Consider the following 23,818-nt stretch of genomic DNA (forward strand, 5'->3'; position numbering starts at 1 on the left):
AGAAGACAAAATGGATTATATGGATGATGATTATGGGTGATAAGGTGCGTTTCCACCAGACTATGTTGGACTCAGCACTTCTGGTAAATCATAAAAATACTATAGTCAAACTATAGAGGAAACCTATTCGGCTCCGTGGTATAGTCTGGCCCGAGCAGACTAGAAGAAGAAGACAACGGATGAGGGCCACCTAACGTTATATGTATCGATCCTGTTCTCTCCTCTTTCTTCCCTACAGTACTGCATGACGGATCGCTACTATAGATTATGTTGATCCACCACAATATAACACATTAAAAAGCTTACATAAGTCTAACCAGCTAGTACTAACGTTAGCTTTTTTTGCTCACTCCAATTTATGAGGCTGTAACTGAGTGGCGAGACTAAACAAAAAAGACAAATCAAGACTAAAATGCTCAGACTAAAACGGACTAAACGAAAAATAAATGAAGGTGACTAAATATGATGAAAACGAAAAAGTGCATTTGACACATGACTAAGACTAAAACAAAAATGTTAAATAGCTGACGAAATTAACACTGGTTGGACATGGTAATGAAACAAAGGATAAACAAAATGATTTTGAAGCAACATTTATTGAAATACAGTAGATAATGTTGTCATATTACTGTACAATATATAACATGTTTTCAATTGTCCAGATTGGAGGCTTATTCAGCAGCTTCTTTTCCCTGTAAAAGATAAAGATATTGAGACAATATCCAATGGAAGGTTTTGAGTCTTATCATACTTAAAATCCACTGTATGAATGTTCACAGATAACATATTCACATTTACCTTGCCAGAGTCACGGGTCTTAGCTCTCAGCTTGTTGACCTGGGACTCAGCAATGTCAGCACGCTCCTCAGCCTCCTCCAGCTCATTCTGAACCTTCCTGCACTTGGACAGGTGACCATTGGCCTGCTCCTCCTGTGGAAGTTTCATAGATCAGTATTACTTAGGAATACTAAGAGTAGAATGAAAAGCATGAAGAAAGACAAGTAGAGCATTTTGACTTAAAACAACGTACCGCTTCCTCAGCCGTCCTCTTGTAGGTCTTAACCTTGAGCTGCAGCTTGTCGACCAGATCCTGCAGCCTGGCAACATTCTTCTTGTCCTCCTCAGTCTAATGGAAGCAAGGAATTAAAATGAATCAGCTAAATGAGTTAGCAATCGTTCAATATTTTCCTTCAGTCAAAAGAAACACTAATGATGACCAAGTTGTCATGAATGTGAACATGACATACCTGGTAGGTGAGTTCCTTCACTCTCCTCTCGTATTTGCGGACACCTTTAACAGCATCTACTCCACGTCTCTGCTCAGCCTCAACCTCTCCTTCCAGCTCACGCACCTTCAGAATTGGATAAAATATTAAGAATCCACGTTTCTCTGTAATTGTACAGATGACTACATTAGTTCAACAATATATATCTTCACATGTGGCTATTATTTTATCTTACCCTGGACTCCAGTTTCTGGAGCTGCTTCTTGCCCCCCTTCATGGCCAGATTCTCAGCCTCATCCAGGCGGTGCTGCAGGTCCTTGACTGTGACTTCCAGGTTCTTCTTCATCCTCTCCAGGTGAGAGCTGGTGTCCTGCTCCTTCTTCAGCTCCTCAGCCATCATGGCAGCCTATAAGATAAATAATTTGTATTCACTAGAAATGTCATGAGAAAATGTTACATTGTTGACTGAAATGACATGAAGAAACCAAATCATCAGTGATTACCTTCTTGGCCATAAAGAAACTATCATATGAAATGTAAACCCACATCAGTTTCATGTTTCATGTTTTCGAACATGTACATTGAGTTATGTTTTGCTTTTGTTTAATTTTTATTTATTTTTTTATTTAATTTCTTGAGATCAATCATTTGTTTTAATTTGATATTGTTTGTATTTATTTAGATGTTCGAAATAAAGATTTCAAATCAAATCAGTGATGGCCTTCTTGGCCATAAAGAAACTCATATGAAATGTAAACCCACATCAGTGATGGCCTTCTTGGCCTTCTCCTCTGCATTCCTGGCTTCCTGAACACTGTCATCTACTTCACCCTGGACTTGGACCAGGTCAGTCTCAATCTTCTTCTTGGTGTTCAGAAGGCTGGTGTTCTAAAAGAAAAACATTATACAGATAAGAGTTTCAAGGATGGCTCACACATAACCCAAAGAAACACATGCCTAAAAACAAATGATCAGATAATGTTGTTTGTTTACCTGAGAGTGCAGCAGTCCAACACGCTCACTGGCGTCCACCAGTTCCTGCTCAGCCACTTTGCGGCCTCTCTCTGTCTGCTCCAGACCAGCTCTCAGCTCCTCGATCTCAGCCACCATGAGTCCATTTCTACGGTCAATCATGGAAGCCTGCTCCTTCAGGTCTTCCTGTGCTCTGAGAGCATCATCAAGGTGCAGTTGGGCATCCTAATGTTAAAAGACATACTGGTAACTGAAATTATCACAAAAGGTCAGAATGTGGCTACAATTAAGGGTATGCCATACATGCTTTTCAGCTTCAGGCAGCGTGGAATTGGAGCTTAATTTACAATATCTCATGCAAGTGGGGGACATCAACAGTAATACAAAAATAAATGTAAATAGCAATTAACTCATTGAGCGCCAATCACGAGATATCTTGTTTCTGAGAGCCAGCGGTTGAGCGCCAAAAATGAGATATCTCGTTTTTAGTTCCTTTTCTTTTTTTTCTAAGACAAAACAGATTATATGGATGATGATTATGGGTGATAAGGTGCATTTCCACCAGACTATGTTGGACTCAGCACTTCTGGTAAATCATAAAAATACTATAGTCAAACTATAGAGGAAACCTATTCGGCTCCGTGGTATAGTCTGGCCCGAGCAGACTAGAAGAAGACAACGGATGAGGACCACCTAACGTTATATGTATCGATCCTGTTGTGATTCAAGACACTTGGAGTAAGAGTGGAGACTGACAAAGGTAACGTCTATTTTACCGAACCCATCATAAAACATGCTTTTGTAATGATCGCAGCGTCTGAACCCCCCCCATCCCCGATGGCTTTGTGAAGAAACATGGTCGTGTTTACCTTTGACGTGGCAATAATATAGGTTTCAGGCGAGCAGCCGCGAGATTTGCACATACGCCGCACAAAACACCATATCTCACAATCTAGAAAACCAGCCTGGATTATTGTGAAACGGGGTGATTTTTTGCATGGTATAGCGCACAAACGAAGGTATGTAGAAATAAACAGTTTTGTCCCTGTTGGAGTATAAATAGTGTCTGTCAAATGATCCATACTATTGTCTCCATAGCTATAATATAGAATATACGATGGGTCCGCAAACATTGTGAAAATGGTCAATAACAAAGCGCCAGGGAGTAAAGATGGAAAAACAGTGTGGCAGTCAATGAGTTAAGAATATAATGACATACATAAACCTTTCATATTTTGGATCACTCATTAATTAGCATATAGAGGTCTATACTGTGACAGCGTAATACAAAGGTTCCTCATGCAGTACCTTGAGCTGTCCCTGAACATTCCTCAGTGACTTCTGGGCCTCAGCAGCCTGGCGGTTGGCATGACTCAGCTGGATCTCCATCTCATTCAGGTCTCCCTCCATCTTCTTCTTGATTCTCAGGGCATCATTCCTGCCCCTGACCTCAGAGTCCAGAGTGCCCTGCATGGAGTCAATCACCCTCTGGCTGTTCCTCTTGATCTGCTCCATCTCCTCATCCTTCTCTGCCAGCTTCCTGTCAACCTCACCCTTAATCTGGTTGAGCTCCAGCTGGACACGCAGAATCTTGGACTCTTCATGTTCCAGAGTTCCCTAAAAATATACATCCAATATATAGTCCTGGTTCACTTTCGAATGTAATGGAAATATATATATATATATATATATATATATATATATATATATATATATATATATATATATATATATACATTATTTGATTAACTGTAAAAACAAAATTTACAAACAAAATAACATTATAATGTAGCGATAGCTAAGATAATATTTACCTCAGCTTCCTCAAGGGCTGTCTGCATCTCTGACTTCTCAGTTTCTACTGTCTTCTTGGCCTTCTCCAGCTCATGGATGTTCTTTCCAGTCTCACCAATCTGTTCAGTCAGGTCTGATATCTCCTCTGTAGATGCCACAAAACAGGGATTAGAAACACTACATTGCAGCTTTCCTAGCTAGTGTGTTCATCTACATCTATCATGGTATTAAGTAACAGTTATTTTTCTTAACGGACTCACGCTGCAGGTTCTTGTTCTCGCGCTTCAGTGTCTCCAGCTGATCCAGGGCCTCCTCATAGGAGTTCTTGATCTTGAACACCTCAGTGCTGAGAGAACGAGCCTCTTTCTGAGCTCCCTCCAGCTCTGCCTGGCCCTCCTCGAACTTCTGCTTCCACTCAGCCAGGACCTGCAAAGTCATTTAGAGAAATGTAACCTAGTATTTGGAGGCACTAATTCTCACTACATGTCCTTAGTTAAAGTCATGAATATCAATGTACCTTGTCAAAGTTCCTCTGCTTCTTGTCAAGGTTGGCAGCCAGACCATTGGCCCTCTCCACATCAATCATGAGGTCCTCCACCTCACCCTGGAGTCTCTGTTTGGTCTTCTCCAGAGAGGCACACTTGGAGTTCACAGCCTCAATCTGCTCCTCAGCCTCTTGAAGGCGCTGGGCCAGCTTTTTCCTGGTGAACAATTATTAAATGTAACAATGTTATGAAATGTAATTAACTATATGTTTGTTGAGATGTACAGTAAAAAATAACAACATTGACTTACTTTGCGTCCTCAAGCTCCTCCGTGCGCTGGACAGCATCAGTTTCATACTTGGCCCTCCACTGGGCCACCTCACTGTTGGCCTTGGACATGCCACGCTGCAGCTCAGCCTTGGCCTCCTGCTCCTCCTCAAACTGCTCCCTCAGAAGGTCACAGTCATGGCGGGCTGATTGAACACCATGGGCAAGGGCATTCTTAGCCTAAAAAGGTTATTGAAATAAGTACAATTTAATTAGAGACAATAATAATTCAAAGAAAAAGATCTGTCATACCTTTTTGAGAAGATTCTGCTCACCTTAACCTCCTCCTCAACCTGCCTCTTCAGCTCATCAATCTGCTGAGTGAAGGCCTGCTTGCCTCTGGTCAGCTGGGAGACAAGGGCTTCTTTCTCCTCAAGCTGACGACCAAACTCACCTGTTTTTGAAATTTGATTTATTTTAGATACGTTAGAGTAAAAAAAGAAAATGCTAGAGTAAAAAAAAAGAAAAACTCACCATTCTCAGTCAGGAGTCTTGCTCTCTGACCGCCGATATCATTTATCTGGCGCACATTCTCGTCACTTTTGGCCTTCAGTTCACTAAGTTGGTCCTCAAGGGTGCGACTCATCTTCTCAAGGTTTCCCTGTTAATCACATTGAATGGGTTATGTAATTTTTTCAGACATGTGTTCTACACATGAATGTATATGTACTGTGTAGATTAGTATACCTTGGCCTTAGCAACAGCTTCCATGTTGCTGGAGAGGTCATCGATCTCCATCTTGTATTCACTCTTCTCCTTCTCCAGCTTCTGCTTGACACGCTGGAGGTTGTCGATCTGCTCTCCCAGCTCTGCAACACTGTCAGCCTGCTTCTTGCGGAGAGCAGATGCGGTGGCTTCATGCTGCAGGGTGGACTCCTCAAGGTCACGACGCAGCTTCTGGAACTCAGCCTCGCGCTTCTTGTTCATCTCAATCTGAGAAGCAGTGGCTCCACCAGCCTCCTCAAGCCTCTCACTGATCTCCTCCAGTTCCCTGGAGAGGTCAGCTCTCTGCTTCTCAACCTTGGCACGAGCAGCACGTTCAGCCTCAATCTCCTCCTCCAGCTCTTCAATACGGGCCTTTAAATGATTTAAAATTCATATGATGAGTGATTGCAATTCATAAGTTTGACAATAGGTGCATTGAAGGAAAATGAAGGAGCAGCCAGGTGTAGCACTCTTTAATGTCACAACACAGAGGTGTCACACATTACACTCTGCACAAAGGGCATTTAAATTGTAACTCCTGGGCCCAAGTACATTTTTCATACAACCGCTTACGATCAAATAATAAAATTTCCACAAAAACGTGGAAAATATGGACTTTTTAACTTTTGAAAATAAAATCATTTAGCTAGTGATATCTCTGTTTTCCTGGCAATACCTGAAGATCTAACTAATGCATGGAACACAATTATTCACAAACATTAGATTCCTATGCAATGGAATCATTATTTACTGTTAATGTTCCAGCAAACAACTACACATTTGCCTTGGTGGTTTTGGGCTGGGACATAGCTGCCACATCATAACAAAATGATTAGTACCAACACTGGCAATAATAAATCTTGTATCTTGGCTATAGCCTCAGATTGTGGCTCTCTCTCGCTACTGAGTGTCATTGCAAGGGTAACGTAAATTACAATTGAAAATCAATAGTAATCAGTTGTGTTGTAAATTTTTCGGAATTGATTTAGAACCGAAACTACTTATTGGCACTACTTTGGTGGATTCAATGAATAAATGCCATACTCTCAGCCAATCAGAATCTAATGTTTGGCGAATGTTTGGTGAATATGTTGTACGAAAGAGGTAAAGTATAATCGTACTCACCTGCAGCTCCTTGATCTTCTTCTGAAGCTGAGCACCCAGGGACTGCTCATCCTCAATCTTGCTAAGCAGCTGGGAAGTTTCAAAGTCCTTCCTATAAGATTCATAAGAAAAAACAGTATAGTTACCTCATCTTCACACAGTATATTATGTCATGCATGAGAAAATATACAGTACAGTATATAAGTGAAACCCAATCTATATTACTTCTTGATCTTCTCGTCAGACTGCTGCTTGTCATTCTCCAGATCCATGACGGATTCTTGAGCCAGTTTCAGGTCACCTTCAAGCTTCCTCTTGGTTCTCTCAAGGTCCATGCGGAGCTTCTTCTCTTGCTCCAAAGAACCTTCAAGCTGTGCATTTAAGTTTAAGAATTGGTCAACAATACGATTAGTATACCAGTTTACGTTTGTCGGTTGAACCATCCCAAAATGTTAATAAATAGTTTGCCAAAACATAATGATAGATATTGGTGTGTCAACACAACACATCACATTTCATGCCAGTTGATCAGATCGTTGCCAAACATTCAAAGATAAACACCGTAAATCTGATTGACACTAGACTTTGTGCTCATCCAAGCTATCCCTTTTCTACAACTTCACCAGTAGGATGACCCATGTCTGCCATATTGCATTTTCTGCCATTTAGAATCTTTCCACCACTCCTCCAAGCCTGACTATTCACCTGATTCTCACAACGCTTGCTGTGTGGCATCAAGAGCACAGCTTCTTGAAATGTGTATTCCTGAAAGTTTCTAGGTCTTTCTGTATGATGGCTACTCTTAATCGAATTTGGAAAAAGGCACTGTAAACAGGAAGTGACACCACACTTGACACACATGCTTGCTCCATGATAGTAAAGAGATGTCCAAAGGTTTGTGTGAATCAGTCACATGATGGTGATATTCACAAAAATCATATAATAGAGACATTAAATTTGCCACAAAGATTTTGATGTGGCAATTTCTCACTCTAAATATCACACCAATAACCCAGATGGTGGCGCTAATGTTCAACGTTGAAAAGCAATAAATTGTACACTGCAGAGTCCATTCGACATGGGACTTTGTACATATATCCAGCTACATGTATCATTAGTCTACAACACTGGTCCGCCAATTACATAATTGCATAAAGATAATGGATCTCGTGTTCAGGTTAAAGCATTCCCAGGCAGCAATAAACTGTAAATGTAAAATGTCCTGATGACAAATTGGTCACAGCTCATCTAAAATTGCCTGTTTGTTTTCTTCAACATTTTTATAGAACTCATAACTCACATCATCCACTTGCTGCTCAAGCTTGGTCTTGGCCTTGTTCAGAGTGTTGACTTTGTCTTCCTCTGCCTGCAGGTCATCAAGAGTCTGCTGATGTGCCTCTTGGAGGGCTTTCTTCTCCTTTGTCAGCTTAGCAACGCTCTCATCCTGAGCGGCCATCTCCTCAGACAGGTTCTTCACCTGAATAAGGAATACAAATCATGTTATCATAAATGAATGATCATCTTGTTATCGTTTGATAATTTAGCCAGAGAAAATACTTATGAACCTTGTTCTCAGTGGCATGTTTCTCCTTCTCCACTTTGGCCAAGGTGAGCTCCAGGTCATCAATGTCCTTCTTGAGCTCAGAGCATTCATCCTCCAGTTTCCTCTTCTTGGCAGTCAGCTCACCATTCATTTCCTCCTCATCTTCCAGTCTCTCAGTTGTCTCTTTGAGTTTGGCCTCAAGCTGGATCTTACTCTTGATAAGTCCCTCACATCTCTCCTCAGCATCTGACAGATTATCTGATTCCTAGGGCACAATAATAATGATAATATTATTCTCTATATGACAAAAACAGAGAGACAGTTTATCATTTACATATATCAACAGTTTCTAGACAGATGAAGTCTACTTACAGATGCCGCTAGCAGCGACAGATCATTCTTCTCTTGGAGAATAGACACCATCTTCATCTCCAGCTCCTTCTTCTTAGCGAGAGCAGTGGCCAGGTCTATCTTCATCTTCTCATAGTTCTCCTTCATGTTAGCCAGCTCCTTCTCAGTCTCAGCAGTCTGTAGAAGAGGCTTGATCTTGTAGTAAACCTTCATCCATGGCCAGGTTTTGACATTCATGAATGAGCGGATGTTGTATTGGATGGAATAAATAGCTTCCCTGTGAAAAAAGAGTTGCTGTTCAATTCAAAATTCATTTTAGCATGTTTTTTAACATAACAATGTATTTAGAATGTGGCTGTTTTCAACATGCCTTCTCGCCATCATCTTCACAAACTCCCTCCTCATGAGGAAACCACGGCAAAGAGACTGAGTCATTTTGACCAGACTAGCCAGCTTCTCATCTCTCATCTCCTCAAGGACACCCAGCAGACCAGCTTTGAAGAACACCTGAATAAGATGAATGACATATTCTTATATGACTTTGTTGGTTTTTATTTTATGGGATAATGCCAGCATTTTTTTAAATAAAACTCAGGCATGGATTTATCATAGATGACATTATCACTGAAACAGTTATCATGTGATTAATTTCCCTACTTACTAGATACCATTCACTTCATATTAATCTCCAACAATGTCAAAATCATTTTGAATCACACATACGTTTGTTTGAAATTGTCCGAATTAAAAGTGAAATCTTTATTCTTTTGGCAGCTTGTATTATTTTGCTTTTGTTTCATATTCATATTGCCAATTAAAAAACAAACATTGGACATCATTTTGAGTGCTAATGACTTAATTTGGTTTGCACAGATCATGCACAGTTCTGAGCTACTTTGTTTTCCAATTGATCTTTCCCAGCCTTCTTCACCCTCTTTTCTTTTTTTTTTATCCACTTTTTCTCCTTATTTTTCTATTTTTCTCCCATCCGAATTTCGTATGACCAATTCTCCCCTCCCCTGTCTTGAACGTTGCTAGACTATGCCTCCCACTGGTCGGCTGTAGTGAGGATAGAAGCCTTGCATCACGTGTCCCCTCCGGTACACGAGGAGGCAGCTGTCGCATCTTTTCACCTGAACAGCGCGGACTCTCAGTGGCGAGGAGTAACGCGTGGGAGGCTCACGCTGCCCCCGCTACTTCCTGTCTCTGCTGTACAGGCGTCACCCAACCGACCTGTAGGAGTCGCTGTCCACAACGTCCAAATCCCCACCCATCGACTTCCACCCTCTAACTCTGTCAATTGAGATAGTATGACGACTGGCCCAAGCCGCAGGCAATGCTGACATCGGGATTCGAGACCGGAGTCTCTTGCATTGGTGATGAGCGCAATCTCCGCTACGCCACCCAGCCACTTCAGGGCGGGGCTAGGGGGTGGCTACTTGGGCTAAAGCCCCGAATGTTTTCTGAAAAGCCCAGAATCTATTACAAAAATAAGAATAAAAATACATTTTTAAATTTTTTTTTACAATTAATCATTGTTACATGAAAATATGTTTGCACCAGATTTAGCAGAAGCTAATTTCCATCTGTAGTCTATCCAGCTGCTAACTGTATTTGAGTGAGTTAAGTCTTGGTGTTATGGTAGACTCAGACCTAAGCTTTAAATCACAATCAACAAGTTGACAAAAACATAATTCTTCCACCTTAGAAACATAGCTAAAGTACGGCCATTTATAAATCAAAAGGACACTGAAAACCAGATCCAAAATACGATGATAACTATTTTATTGCAATGCACTATTGCATTATTTTATTCTATTTTACTAACTATTTTATTGCACTGCACTATTTTACTTTGTATCAGTGATAATCAAACCGTAAACAAAGACGCATATTAACACTTTCAGCGCCAGATGGCGCTGTTTACTGTTACTGTTGAAAGGCCAGCGCCTTTTAACATGGGGATAACGTGGCTGTGTTTGCAGGCCTAAAGCTATATTATATATTATAGTTATGGATCTAATAATATAGTCGATTGTCATTGAGTTTCTTCCGGTCAAGATGCAAAAAACAGATAATTTTTCCATCCATACATTTCCGCTTTATACCGTCGTGAATATGAGTGTAGTTTCAGGGTGGACACCAAGCCACATCGTTTCAAATGGAGTGCAATAGCGGCCGCAAGGTGTTAGGCGGCGGTATTGGACTTTTGAGATCCCAGACCCATCCCCAGTGATAACACAGGCTGCCGGCATGTCTTTATGAATGGAAATATCGAATAAAAGAAACAACGATGAAAACCCGACTATACTCTGGTTTTCGGGGGTCCTGGCGCTCAACGTTCGGCGAGTTAACCCTAGATCTTAGATCCTAATATGAAAAACGATGTGATTTAATGTTCTATGTCTTACCTTGACTTTGTCTATTTTACTGCTATCTATTTTATGCTTTATGTCTGCACTTTATGCATTATGCATCTTGATCTGCCAATGTTGTGCTCATTTTATGCCTGTCTTTTTGTACTGCTGTGAAGCACTTTGAGCTGCAATTCTTGTATGAAAGGTGCTATACAAACACAGTGTATTATTATTATTATTATTATTATTATTATTATTATTATTATTATTATTATTATTATTATTATTATTATTATTATTATTATTATTATTATTAATTATTATAGTTTGCTTCATTAATTAAAGGGTGTGAATTTAAGTGTTCTCTAGTGCCTTTTGTCCGTTGTTAAGAATTCTATCAACTTCTATTCTTCTAGCCATTCCCGACATTCTGTCTGTGTGGGAAGGTGGGAAAGAATCATATAACATGCGCAAATGCTGACTGATCTGATTGTGGAAGTGAAGGATAAGATAAGATAAGATAAGATAAGATAAGATAAGATAAGATAAGATATTCCTTTATTGGCCCCCTTGGGGAAATTCAGGAGTACACCACTTTATTCTTTTAAATACGTTTTGGCCCAGTTTTGGTCCGCTGGGTGGCCCGCGGACCCAGGGCCGGATTAACGATCGGGCCGTTTGGGCCGCGGCCCGTGGGCCTCTAGTGACGAGGGGCCTCCACATTTTTTGTTTGTTTTTTGTTTAAATCTTTTTTTTTTTTTATTATTATTATTATTATTATTATTATTATTTTGAAGATCGATGTCATACTGTGACACTGAAATGAAAAAATATTTCATCAACTAAAATATTTAGTCAACTAAAATATTTCATCAACTAAAATATACAGTACGTCACACCCCGTGCCTCTCCCTGCCGTCTGCAAGTGACTAATCTTGAGTTTCCGACCCCCCAGTAAGCTAACCATGGATAAATCCAAAAAAAGGAAAGTCTGAGGAAAATAGAGGGTTTAATTCAGTGTGGACAGATTAATTTGCTTTCACGACTAACAATGCAGGCTTACCTTATATGTGGTGCGAAATTTGTGAACAACGATTACTGTCATTTTGATTACTGTAGTTTGCCTGGTATGTAGCCTTGGTTAGTGGCTGCCCCACCAATGTTTTAAATTTTTTTTGATCCACTTTTTCTCCCATTTTCAATTTTTCTCCCATCCCAATTTCGTATCATCCAATTCAACCCTCCCCTGTCTCTAACGCTGTTTCTTGCCTCCCACAAGCCGGCTGCAATGTGGACTAAGTCATACATAGCACGAGTCCCCTCCGATACTCGAGGTAACAGCAGTCGCATCTTTTTCACCTGCGCGGCGCGATCTTTCAGCGTCAGGGGTAGGGGTGGGAATCACCAGTTTCATCATGATACGATACGATATCGATTCTTTGGACAACGATACGATATTTGCCGATATCACAAAGTCTCTCACGATACAATACGATACGATTAGATTCAGGTGCCTGCGATCGATATGAGATGATATCATATGCCCATTTAACACAATCAGTTATGAGACTCGCCACAGGATTTTCAAAATAAGAGTATCGATATGAATCGATCTTATTACATCGCATCGATCCGATTCGATCGTTGATAATTACATCGATGTATCGATCTGGATCGATGTATCGTCCCACCCCTAGTCAGGGGTCTGCGCTTTGGAGGGGCACCGCCCCCATTGCTTCCTGATTCTACTGCGCAGGCGCACCAACTGACCTGTAGGAGTCGCTGTCCACAATGCCCGATCCCCACCCATCAGTTTCCCACCCCCTAATACTGCCAATGTGTATTAGTACGGACGACCAGCTAAACTGAAAGCAATGTGGAGCGCTGGGTTCAAACAGGCGAACCCAGCGTCTCCAGTATTCGTGGTGAGCGCCTTGCCCACTGCACCACGTAGCCGCCCTCCCCACCAATGTTTTATAAAAACGCCACTGTGTGTGCGTGCACGTGTGTGTGTGTGGGGGGGCCTCCACAAGAGTCTGGCCCAGAGGCCTCTGAATTCTTAATCTGGCCTTGCGCGGACCCATCTGGGCCTCTCTCGCGGGCCATTTGGTCCTCTCTGGCAGACCAAAACTGGGTATCGCGCACGGTCCAACTGGATAGGCGGTGTCTTGTATTCGACAGGCTTTTGTCCCAATCGGCGCACCAACTAGGCGGCGCGCATGGACCAACTGGGTCGCGCAGGATAACTGGATAGGTGGTGTCTTGTATTCGACACCTCATACATTGTCGTGGGGGCGACAGTGGTTCAGGAGGTAGAGCAGTCTTTTGGAGGTTCCCGGTTCAATTCCCACTCCTCCCAGGCCAGGGTGTCGAAGTGTCCTTGAGCTATAGACGCTTAACCCTATAATTGCTCCCGATGAGCAGGTTGGCACCGTGCATGGTTGCCTCCGCCATCAGTGTGTGAATGTGTGAGTGAATGGGTAAAATGTGAGGAACAAATTGTAAAGCGCTTTTGATAAAAGCGCTATATAAATACAGCCATTTTGCCATTTTGTCAATCACAACTGTTTCTTTCCTATGACAATTTTTTTTGTTTGGTGATTACTTATACATACTGTGATATGAATGATGCATGCAAGGTTTGTTTAGTATCACAACATTATGTGGCTATTTTGACCACACAGTGGAAATAATAGCATTGTGATTAGATGATGAAAAAGTGTACAGTATATTTGGAAATAAATGGAAAACTGTCCAATCAGCTTAGTAAATGTTCAGTTTTCAGGTATATTTTTCAGATTGCTTTCACACATCAAACAAACCACTCCAGGGTTTCCTTGGAAGCAGACTGAGACCCACCTCAAACAGGTGGACCAGGATGTGGTTGTTTGCACCCAAGTTCGATTCCAGTGTTCACACCAACCCAAATGAATCAAGGGGGTAAATTCTCCAGTATAATTGCAGTCCATTTACTAGGGCAGTACCCGACTCAGAAATGTCTTAGTCTAAATGGATTCAGCAGGTAAATACAACGACTTGTTTGGTATGTTAAGAAAATAAATTATATGTAATTATCTGGTTATTAGGTTATACTGGACACCCTCCATACAGTCAGTATTGAGACTTCTCTCAGACCATCACATTCAATTAAGTCAATCAACATTTAGTATTTTCTTTACCTTGGTGTGCCCAAACTTGTAATCTTCATGTTCCACATCAATTGAACCAAGCAGCTTCTCAGAGGCCTTCTTGTTGTCCATGAACTGACCTTCAGGGCAGGCACTGGCATTCAGTATTTTGTACCTTTTGTGAAAGAGTTCATGGTCATGTTCAGCACTTAGGTAGTTGTAAGTTTCAAAATTTGTTGAGCGTTAATGGATACCTCTGCTTGAAGTCAGCATAGATAATTCTGCTAGGGAATCCCTTTCTGCAGATTCTGATACCCTCCAGTACACCATTACACCTGAGCTGGTGGATAACCAGGAAGTTCTGCATCAGACCTACAGAGAAGATTTTTTCACGATTATTACGACAATGTAATGACTCATTACCACTCCACTACACTAAATCACTAAAGCACATCATAATAAGACATCATGTTAACTGTTAGTGTACCTGGAGTCTTTGACTCATTGGGAATCAGGCAACGCACAAAGTGAGGATGGGTGGCCCTCAAGTTGGTCATCAGCTTGCCCAAGTTCTCCTGTAGATACATATCAAAACCAAATATTATTCATGAAAAGCAATTATTTGTATTTAATTCCAAAAAGTCAACAAGTGTTGTTGTTAGATCTTACCCTGAACTGGGAGGACACGGTCTGCATGGAGCCACCCTTCTTCTTGCCTCCCTTCTTTGCACCACCAGTCTCTAATAATTTGATAATACATCATCAGTTTATAGATTCAACATTATTATCTAAATGGAATTATGCTGGACATTTTTGTTGGACAATGTAATTTAATTGATAGCATTGAAAATACAATTAGTATGACACAGAGGATACTTAGAAGTTGAGATAATTGTCTCTTAGACCAAAGTACAAATCTTAATAATCACACTTAAAAGTATATTTCTCATAATGACGTACCTTCCACTGCAGCAGGATACAGTACAGGCAGCAGTTTAACGGAAGACTTCTGGTAAAGCTGCATCACCGAATCGTTCAGTGGATCCTTGTTCTTTTCCAGCCATCCAGTGACGTTGTAATCCACAGTTCCAGCATAGTGGACCATGGAGAAGTGGGCCTCAGGCTTGCCCTTTTTTGGTTTTGGTTTCTCAAATGCTATGTTCTTGCCAAGATGTTGGTCAAACAGCTTGTTCTTGAAGCTAGAGTCAGAAGCCTTGGGGAACATGCACTCCTCTTCAAGGATGGAGAAGATGCCCATGGGCTTTATAAAAGTGGAAAAGAGATATACAGATCATTTAGACACACCTTGTGGCATTCTAAGGAATATTTCAATAAGTCACAACGTTATGGTGTACCTTCTCAATGAGCTCAATGCAGGCAGCCAAGTCCATGCCGAAGTCAATGAACTCCCAGACAATGCCCTCCTTCTTGTACTCCTCTTGCTCCAGGACAAACATGGTGTGGTTGAAGAACTGTTGCAGTTTCTCATTGGTGAAGTTGATGCAAAGCTGCTCCATGCTGTTGTACTGTCAGTTGGGGGAAATATATATTAGCCTAATCTCCTACATTACTTGAGGAAATGTCGTTCCATGAAATTAGGCAGTCTATAGATTGCTATAATTGCATACTTACATCAAAGATCTCAAACCCAGCAATGTCCAGCACACCAATGTAAGACGATCTTGGCATCTTGGTGTCCAGCTGCTGGTTGATACGGATGACCATCCACAAGAACATCCTCTCATAGATGGACTTGGCCAGGGCCATAACAGAGTTATAGACCTGAAAATATGTATTTGATCTACATACATTAGCACTCCAATGCTGTCAGTCTGCCACTTGCACACACTCTCCAAAATGTTACTTTGGAAATAGTGTATACAGGAAAATGTGAAGCAACATAATTGCTGTGACCTGTGTGTGAAATACATAGAAGGGGAAGGATGTAATGTATCTTGCTCACCTGAGGCACAGTCTGTCCCTTGGTGACATACTCGTTTCCGACCTTCACTTTGGGGTAGCACAGACCCTTCAGCATGTCAGCAGAGTTCAGGCCCAAAAGGTAGGCGATTTTGTCAGCCTCTGAAAATGTGTATAAAACGCATTCAGGAGAAATATCCAGGAATATTGGATTCACGATTCATGCCATAGTGTCACACTAGCATAGCAAAGAGACAGCATAATGCCATAGAGTTACACTAGCATAGCAAAGAGACAGCATAATGCCATAGACATAGAGTCACACTAGCATAGCAAAGAGACAAAATAATGTCATATAGTTACACTAACATAGCAAAGAGACAGCATAATGCCATATAGTTTCACTAGCATAGTAAAGAGACAGTGTACTGCCATAGAGGTACACTAGCATAGCAAATAGATAGCATCAGGGATGTGCACAGGACTTTAGAGGGGCAGGTGCTCAACGGCTGAAAAGGGCAGTATACATAACATTATTGTTTAAGCATTTTTGGTTGAAATAAAGGTAGTTATAAGGTTTTTAATTTGTCGTAAAAAAAAGAACTACATTTACCAGTAGGCAGCCTGTTGTTCACTAGGCAGCCTGTTCAGTGCTGTCGCCTAATCCACGTCACGGCCAGCTGATACCACCCTAGAGCTAGCTAACGTTAACGTTACCTCGCTAAACGTACTAGACGTTAGCAATGTCTACTGTCGTTAACCATTTTAAATCGGGGCATGTACAGAGGCATTTCGGGACAGAGTAAAATGTGCAGGTCCTCTTCTCAGACCTGTGCACTGACTGCACACATCATGCCGGCTAGCAAGCTAGCTAGCTACACGTCACGGCCGTCTGATACCACAATAGCTAACTAGCGTGAACGTTACAAGCTCAAAAACCTTATAACTAGGCCTACTACTGTCGTGTCTATAAGTTCCCTGGCAGAATACTTTGTTTGTGAGGACAAAAGTATACAAAGAGGAGATAACCATTTTAAATTGGGGCATGTAGAGCCCGCCGTAAAAACAATAACGTTATAGACTATACACAATACGAAACAATGATTTACATTAGTATTTACAGTGATTTAATATGCAGTGAATACAAATAATGATAACGTGGTTGTTGCTTTTAGAAATGGTGGTTGGCTTCATCTGATAAATGGTTATGATCACCAGAGAGATACTAGCCACAGATTCAGGGTCAGTTATTTTCCCATTGTACGAATTGTTAAGCTTATGGAATGTAAGGGAAATCTGATCCTAGGTCTGCAACTAAAGCCAGGCGTCTACGCTGTGGTGACGTCAGTCAGCAGCGCCAAATAGCAGTGTAGTTTCCCAGCGAACGAAAACATAAACGTTGTTATTTTGCTACATTTACGATTAATTGCGAATATTTCCATGTTGAGCTATAGATTGTGGATGAATACGCACAGAAAGGTACACCATGCCAATGTCCATGCTTTATTTGTTTTAAACGAACCGTTTTAGAAATGGGAAATGGGGAAATACATTAACAGGAAAAATCGAAAATGACGTAACCACTACACCTCCCTATTAGACTGAGACTGAATTAAGTCCACAGAGAAGCTGTAGTGGAGGGATATGTTTCTCAACACTAAATCTATCAGTGAGATTTTACGATGCATGATTATAAATGATGGGAAGCAACATAAGGGCTGGTTTGAAAAATAGTGAACCTATGTTTTAATACTCACCCTCTGTGCCATCAGGCTCAGCCTGCTCCTCACGCTGCTTCTGCTTGAACTTCAAGTTGCCATGGTGAAGCACAGCACCAGTCAGCTTCCAGATATAATTCTTCTCTTCACCAGTGAAGCCCAGAACATTAATAGCATCCTGTATGAAAATAAGTTGAAATAAGTAAAAGAAAAAATATATAAGAATGTCAGCCACATGCAGACAAGTGACCAAGAGCTTTATTGTGGACTAGTGGGTTAAAGGCACACTTGTAGAGCAAGGAAAGCTGGATATGTCAGCTACGTTTCTCTGTAATTAGAATTTTGGTGTTGAATTGAAGGCCTTCTAAATTTGAGCTCCATAGTGCTTCCTTCAGGCCAACTAGGTTTTTTAATTAAAATGTTTTGGATAAGTGGATAAGCGATCATTGCTGTTTTGCTTTAATGCAATGTATTGACTTGCTTTTCATCTTGAAAATGCATGCTAACTTTGCTTCCCAGATGGTTCTTCTGTGTAACAAACCATCTGACGGGTCAGGTTAATTCTAAGTCATTTACCATCTTATGGCAATTTGAGAAAGTGCATATCGCTGCTGTCGGGACAAAACCTCATAACTCCAAAAACCCAACTTTTCAGCAGATGAAAAAAACAAACACAGATTTGAGGGTGAATAGAGTTAGGAGGTTTAGACAGATGATCGGTTTAATGCTTTCCCATTGTTTAAACTTTGTAAAACCCACACACATATGGAGGATGATCTACGGAGTTGATTTATATAAAAAAAATATATATAAAAAAAATGGGAGTTATGAGGTTTTGTCCCGACAGCAGCGATATGTAGCCTAATGTAATTATTCTTAAATTAACATTTAAACATACAAAATAATATAATAAGTTGGAACATCTGTAGGTAGATTACTACACATCACTCACATCAGTGGCATCCAACTCCGCTTTGTCATCAATGCTGGCCACAGTGATATGACCCTGACTGCACATGGGGAAGTCATAGGGGTTGCTGGTGATGAGAGTCATTTCTGGTGTGGAAACACATCAAATAAGTTAGACTGGATCTGCTTCCGTCAAATGATTATGGACCATTGTTGTTGACAATTAAGATGAGTTAATCAGTTATTCAGCTCACCAATCAGCTCAGGCTTGTGGTTGGTCATCATCTGGTAGAAGATGTGGTAGCCTCTCTCATCTGGAAGCTGGAAGCTCACTCTGGACTTCTCCAGCAGATCTATGAGGTTTGGTCATAATAAATATCTAGCCTACTAATAATGTCACTTGTTTAATTTTGTATGTGAATCTTATACTTACATGTTTCAATATCAGCACTGGACAGTTTGCCAGTTGGGAGGAAGTGGATTCTGATGAATTTACCCTTTTCAGAAGAACACAACAGTGTTATTATTGTGTAACCAAGTAATGCCCAAGTGATATTTGATAGAAAAGAAAATATTCAACTTACAAAGCGAGAGGAGTTGTCATTCCTCACGGTCTTTGCGTTACCATAACTCTCCAGCAAGGGATTGGCTGCAATGATCTGATCCTCCAGTGACCCCTATAATTACATTTCACATTTTAACAATCATATCAGTAAATGTCCACTCTTTGTTCAAATGTCTGTGGTTTCCATTTTCAGTATATTCTCTCAGTATTTTACCTCGATCTTTGATTCTTTCTTCTTCTCTCCACCAGGAGCCACTGCGATTGTGGCAAAGTACTGGATGACACGCTTGGTGTTCACAGTCTTTCCGGCACCAGATTCTCCACTGTGTATAGATAATTGAATTAAGAGAAACTCACAAACTAATTTCAATCATTTTGATTATATTGATATTTTTGATGAACAATAGATGAGAAACCTACGTGATAAGAACAGACTGGTTCTCCCTATCTGTGAAAGGTAAAGAAAATACATATTTATTATCTGTTTAACCAAACCAAAAATAATAATTCATAGGATTTTCATGACCAGGACATACCAGTAAGCATGAACTGAAAGGCGTTGTCAGAGACAGAGAAGATGTGGGGTGGGGCCTCCATACGCTTCTTGCCTCTGTAGGCATTTACAACATCCGCATCGTACACTGGGAGCCACTTGTAGGGGTTCACAGTGGCACAGAACAGCCCAGAGTAGGTCTGAAGGGGAATAGACATTCAGGAACATTTACAGTAAGTTATCTTAAGGGTCATTAATTAATATTGCACCTTTTACTCATATTTGAGAATATCTTACGTAGATCATCCATGCGGCATAACGCTCTTTGAGGTTATACAACACAGAGGCTTCATTGAGATGGGTCATCATGGCCATGTCCTCAATTTTGTCATACTTGGGAGGGTTCATAGGGTGAACATCATCTTCCTTAACGGTTTTCTCCTGAAATACAGAAACACCATTTTCAGTTTACCGAGTCATCTGCAAGTTGTATTGCTTTGAATTCTGTATGAAACACTTCAGCCTAATTTACCTCCTGAGTGTCATGCACTTTGACAGTGACTTTGGCACCATCTCTCTTCAGGATGGTACATTTGAGGTACAGCTCCTCCTTATCAGCCACGTAAGCAGCGGCCTTAGCATCAAAGGGTGAGGTCTGAGCTGCAAGCCTCTCAGCCTCTGGCTTACGGAGGTACATGGCGGCCTTGCCATAAATGGCCATCTCCGCGTCTGTACTCATGGTGGCGGCTTCCTGTCAACAGACAAAAACATAATTAGTACATTAAGATTAAAACTAACAAACATGCTGCTTTTATATTTGACTGACAAAAAGATACCATGTTTTCTCCTATCTTATGTGTATATATATATTTAGACCTGATAGACCACTCATTCATGAATACATTGAAGTATACCTATTAATGTCACCATTCTTTGCATCTTTGATACTTTGTGTCCTTGTTCATTTGAGTTTGAACCGACTAAACGGTTGCAGTAGATTGGATGTCTATCATGACGCCAGTTTTTTGGCACAAGAGATAACTATATTGCATGCAGTGTATTGGTATATCAGCCACATCTCCCATATAACAAAAATAAATGTTAGTCTTGTTTTCTATTGTAGCATATTACTGAAAGACAATTTTTAAGTTCACAACCTACACTAGGACCAACTTATGGAAGTGGAAACAAAACTAAATTCACTTTGAACCACCACTGGGGTACAGATTGCAGAAGACTATTGGAGAAATAATGGCAGGTTGTAGGATGTTTCTTACCTTGTTGCTACCCGATCACAGAAGAACTTTTCACAATGTAGAACCCTGCTTGAGAGAATAATCATGTATTAATGTTATTCCGTTATTACTTGAGTTATATGTTTTTTCCCCCAGTATATTAATTAAAATTTGATCACACTGAATTATGGACACATCCCCAATTATGGACACATTATTTCCCCAAAGAACAATTATTTGAAGGATGGGAGGTATACCAAATATGAAGGTATACCGTCAAAGGTATACATTTTTACAATACCGTCATTCACACGGGTACGTTGTCACATTCATTATATTTCACCACCAGAGGATCCTGTCTTCCATACTTTGGTATTTAAATGTCCAGAATTGGGGTCAGAGTTCACCTACATTGTCATATTTGGAGTGAAACAGCTGAATTTGAGGTGAGAGAAATTTTTGTGTTTTTCATGTCCATTTTTTTTTTTTTTTTTTTTTTTTTAAATCTTTCCCCCCCTCCTTTTTCCTCCGATTTTCTCCCATCCCAATGTTAGTCGTTATGCCAATTCCCAATCCCCTTCCTGGTCGCTGCGCACTTACCCCCCACAGTCGGTCTAAAAGGTGTGATGGGATAGCCATAGTTTAGATTGTTGTTAGCTAGCTAACTAGTTGTTAGATGGCTGTTAGCCTTGATGCTATCAAGACATTCCAGTTGGGGTTGGTCGTCACATTTGATTTGGGGTTGGTTGTCACATGTTGTGTAGGCTATTATTGTTAGGCCGATTTATTGTGTTCTTATTTTGTTATATAGGATGGCCTAAAGATGTGTTTCCTGTTTATGTTCATTAAAATGCATTAAGTTATGTATTTGTCAACTTGTCAATTAAACTTTTAAATTTAGTTCTGCCTTCTTGTCTATTCTCAGTCCTTGCCCCACAATGGTGGAATGAACTACCCACCCCAGTTAGGACAGCCGAAACCCGTTCAATCTTTCGCCGTCGACTAAAGAAGCACTTCTTCAATCATTATCTGAAATCTAAATCTTGTCTTCTTTTTAAGATTTTCCCATTAAAAGTTTTAAAACACATGGTGACAACCAACCCCATAGTGTGTGACAACCATCCCCATGATGGGGTTAGTTGTCACAATGTGTCAGTGTCTTTGATAGGTGATTAACTCTTTGTTACAATACGTTGGAAAATGAGAGGGATACACATTTCAAGCCAACATCTTAAGCTTCAATTTAATGTAGGAATAACTATTGAAAGATCTTTTGATTATGAGCAATTCACACTAGAGTAAAAAGTGTGATAACGTCCCCCGTTCTCCCCTACATAATATATTTACTGTGTACATACATACAAAATACTGCTTGTTCTAGTTAATTATGTTTAGTTTAGTTTGTTAAAAATGTGTTCCTTGCATAGTATTTAAAATTTTTTAATAATATAGACCATTTTGAATGAAATAGCACCATGACAATTTTATTAAAAGTTAAAGACATACAAATATGTTATGTCACATAGTAATTTGTACTGGAAAACATTATACTGGAAAATGCCCTTATACATTTAAAACGAAGACAAATATTGTGATGAAATTAATTTCATCAGTCAACATGAATAGCACTGAAACATCTCCCATGCAATTCCTTCACTGTGAATGGCAGCTGAAGCATCTGTGTCACTTACCCCCAGCTGGAACAGAACTCCACTCCACTACCTCCATCTCTCTCTCAGCTGTCTTATATAGAGCTGACTCTGCAAGCCAAGCAAAAACTAAATGTGGGCATCTCCTCAAAAAGGTCAAATGGTTTTTGATTTATATTTGCTTTTTTTATCATCACCCACTACTGTGGTGCTAGATCATGTGCCTTTATACCATATTGATTATTTTTTGTGTATTTCATTTTCATTTATTCATATACAACATGTTTAATTTTTGCATTCAGTGGATTTAATGCTGCATTAATAGTTAATACAATTACAAAATATTACAATCAACAAGATAACGTGTGTTTTCATAATAAAGGTTCAATAATTGTTTCACATATTAAGATATAATATATCCTAATATATAATAACATATAATATAGCATCTTAATCACATTGACATATACAACTCTATTAATAAACCCAGGGTGCTAACAACATTGCAACCATAACAGGAGTGGACTTCTGGGCAATGATCAGTCATTAAATATATTACTGCGGGTGTAACTTATTCTCAGTGGGTGTAATGTTGCATGTATTTATAATCTGGGAAGATTTCCATTACTATATTTGATTTCATCAGCTTGTTTTATTTTGTGATTAGTTTCATGTCATATTCATTAATGATGTTAGTATTTCAAAATAGTAAAACCCAAGCTTGTTTAGTTATGTATTGAGTTAAAATATAGTAAACAGAATATGTCTGTTTGCATAACCACAATTAGTGCATGAAGCCCTACTGCTTTTGGATGATTTACAATATTATTACAACCGTCTTTGTCCGACCTTCCGTGTTTAAATGGCTGACTTAATTCGGTAGATTTATCCTTGAAAAGTGATAAAGTACGTAATCTTTATACTTCTGTAGATTATTTCGGTACTTTACCAGAGTAATTACACATTAGGGAAAATATTATTCTGCTATAAGAAAATAAGAAAATAACACAGTTCTCTCTCCACTATATTTATCAAACACCTGCATTGATTCAATTTTAAATAAGAAGTTTTCATAATAAACACAGGGTTGGGTCATTAATTAAAATGATTCACTTCAAATCAAGAATAGCAAACATTCCTGGAGACAAAGTGAACATGTGCTTTTACTTTTCATTTCATACTTTGGTAGTAAATCATTTTTGTAGAATTCTATATATGGAGGACTCAGAGAACTAGTGTTTACAGCTTGTTTTTAATCAAGTGGGGAATGTGTGTACTTGATTTAGTTTAACTTTTCCTATTCACAGACTCTCAGCCAAGCCAACCATGAAGACTTG

At 39.9% G+C, this 23,818-nt stretch overlaps 1 protein-coding gene across 1 annotated transcript; it reads right to left on the bottom strand.

The window, feature by feature from the left end:
• Nucleotides 1-671: 671 nt before the first annotated feature.
• On the bottom strand, nucleotides 672-22,541 carry LOC311223892 (myosin heavy chain, fast skeletal muscle-like; the record flags this gene model as incomplete). The annotated part of the gene is made up of 41 exons (XM_084308653.1): nucleotides 22,524-22,541; nucleotides 20,875-20,919; nucleotides 20,130-20,348; nucleotides 19,895-20,038; nucleotides 19,641-19,797; nucleotides 19,525-19,552; nucleotides 19,319-19,427; nucleotides 19,124-19,216; nucleotides 18,973-19,036; nucleotides 18,794-18,892; nucleotides 18,583-18,686; nucleotides 17,670-17,808; nucleotides 15,956-16,074; nucleotides 15,625-15,774; nucleotides 15,348-15,518; nucleotides 14,953-15,253; nucleotides 14,662-14,732; nucleotides 14,480-14,567; nucleotides 14,247-14,364; nucleotides 14,044-14,167; nucleotides 8,878-9,014; nucleotides 8,529-8,784; nucleotides 8,179-8,421; nucleotides 7,914-8,090; nucleotides 6,839-6,984; nucleotides 6,635-6,725; nucleotides 5,492-5,881; nucleotides 5,279-5,405; nucleotides 5,080-5,198; nucleotides 4,788-4,984; nucleotides 4,510-4,693; nucleotides 4,253-4,418; nucleotides 4,013-4,137; nucleotides 3,507-3,815; nucleotides 2,220-2,423; nucleotides 1,989-2,114; nucleotides 1,462-1,632; nucleotides 1,248-1,352; nucleotides 1,031-1,126; nucleotides 799-930; nucleotides 672-692 (listed from the first exon to the last, which is right to left on the bottom strand). The coding sequence occupies exons 3-41, from the start codon at nucleotides 20,334-20,336 to the stop codon at nucleotides 672-674; spliced, it is 5,808 nt and encodes a 1,935-aa protein (XP_084164779.1). The 5' UTR covers nucleotides 20,337-20,348; nucleotides 20,875-20,919; nucleotides 22,524-22,541.
• Between the last annotated feature and the right edge of the window lie 1,277 nt (nucleotides 22,542-23,818).

The sequence above is a fragment of the Notolepis coatsorum genome, assembly GCF_963971535.1.
Source record: "Notolepis coatsorum genome assembly, chromosome: 2".
Lineage (NCBI taxonomy): Eukaryota > Metazoa > Chordata > Actinopteri > Aulopiformes > Paralepididae > Notolepis > Notolepis coatsorum.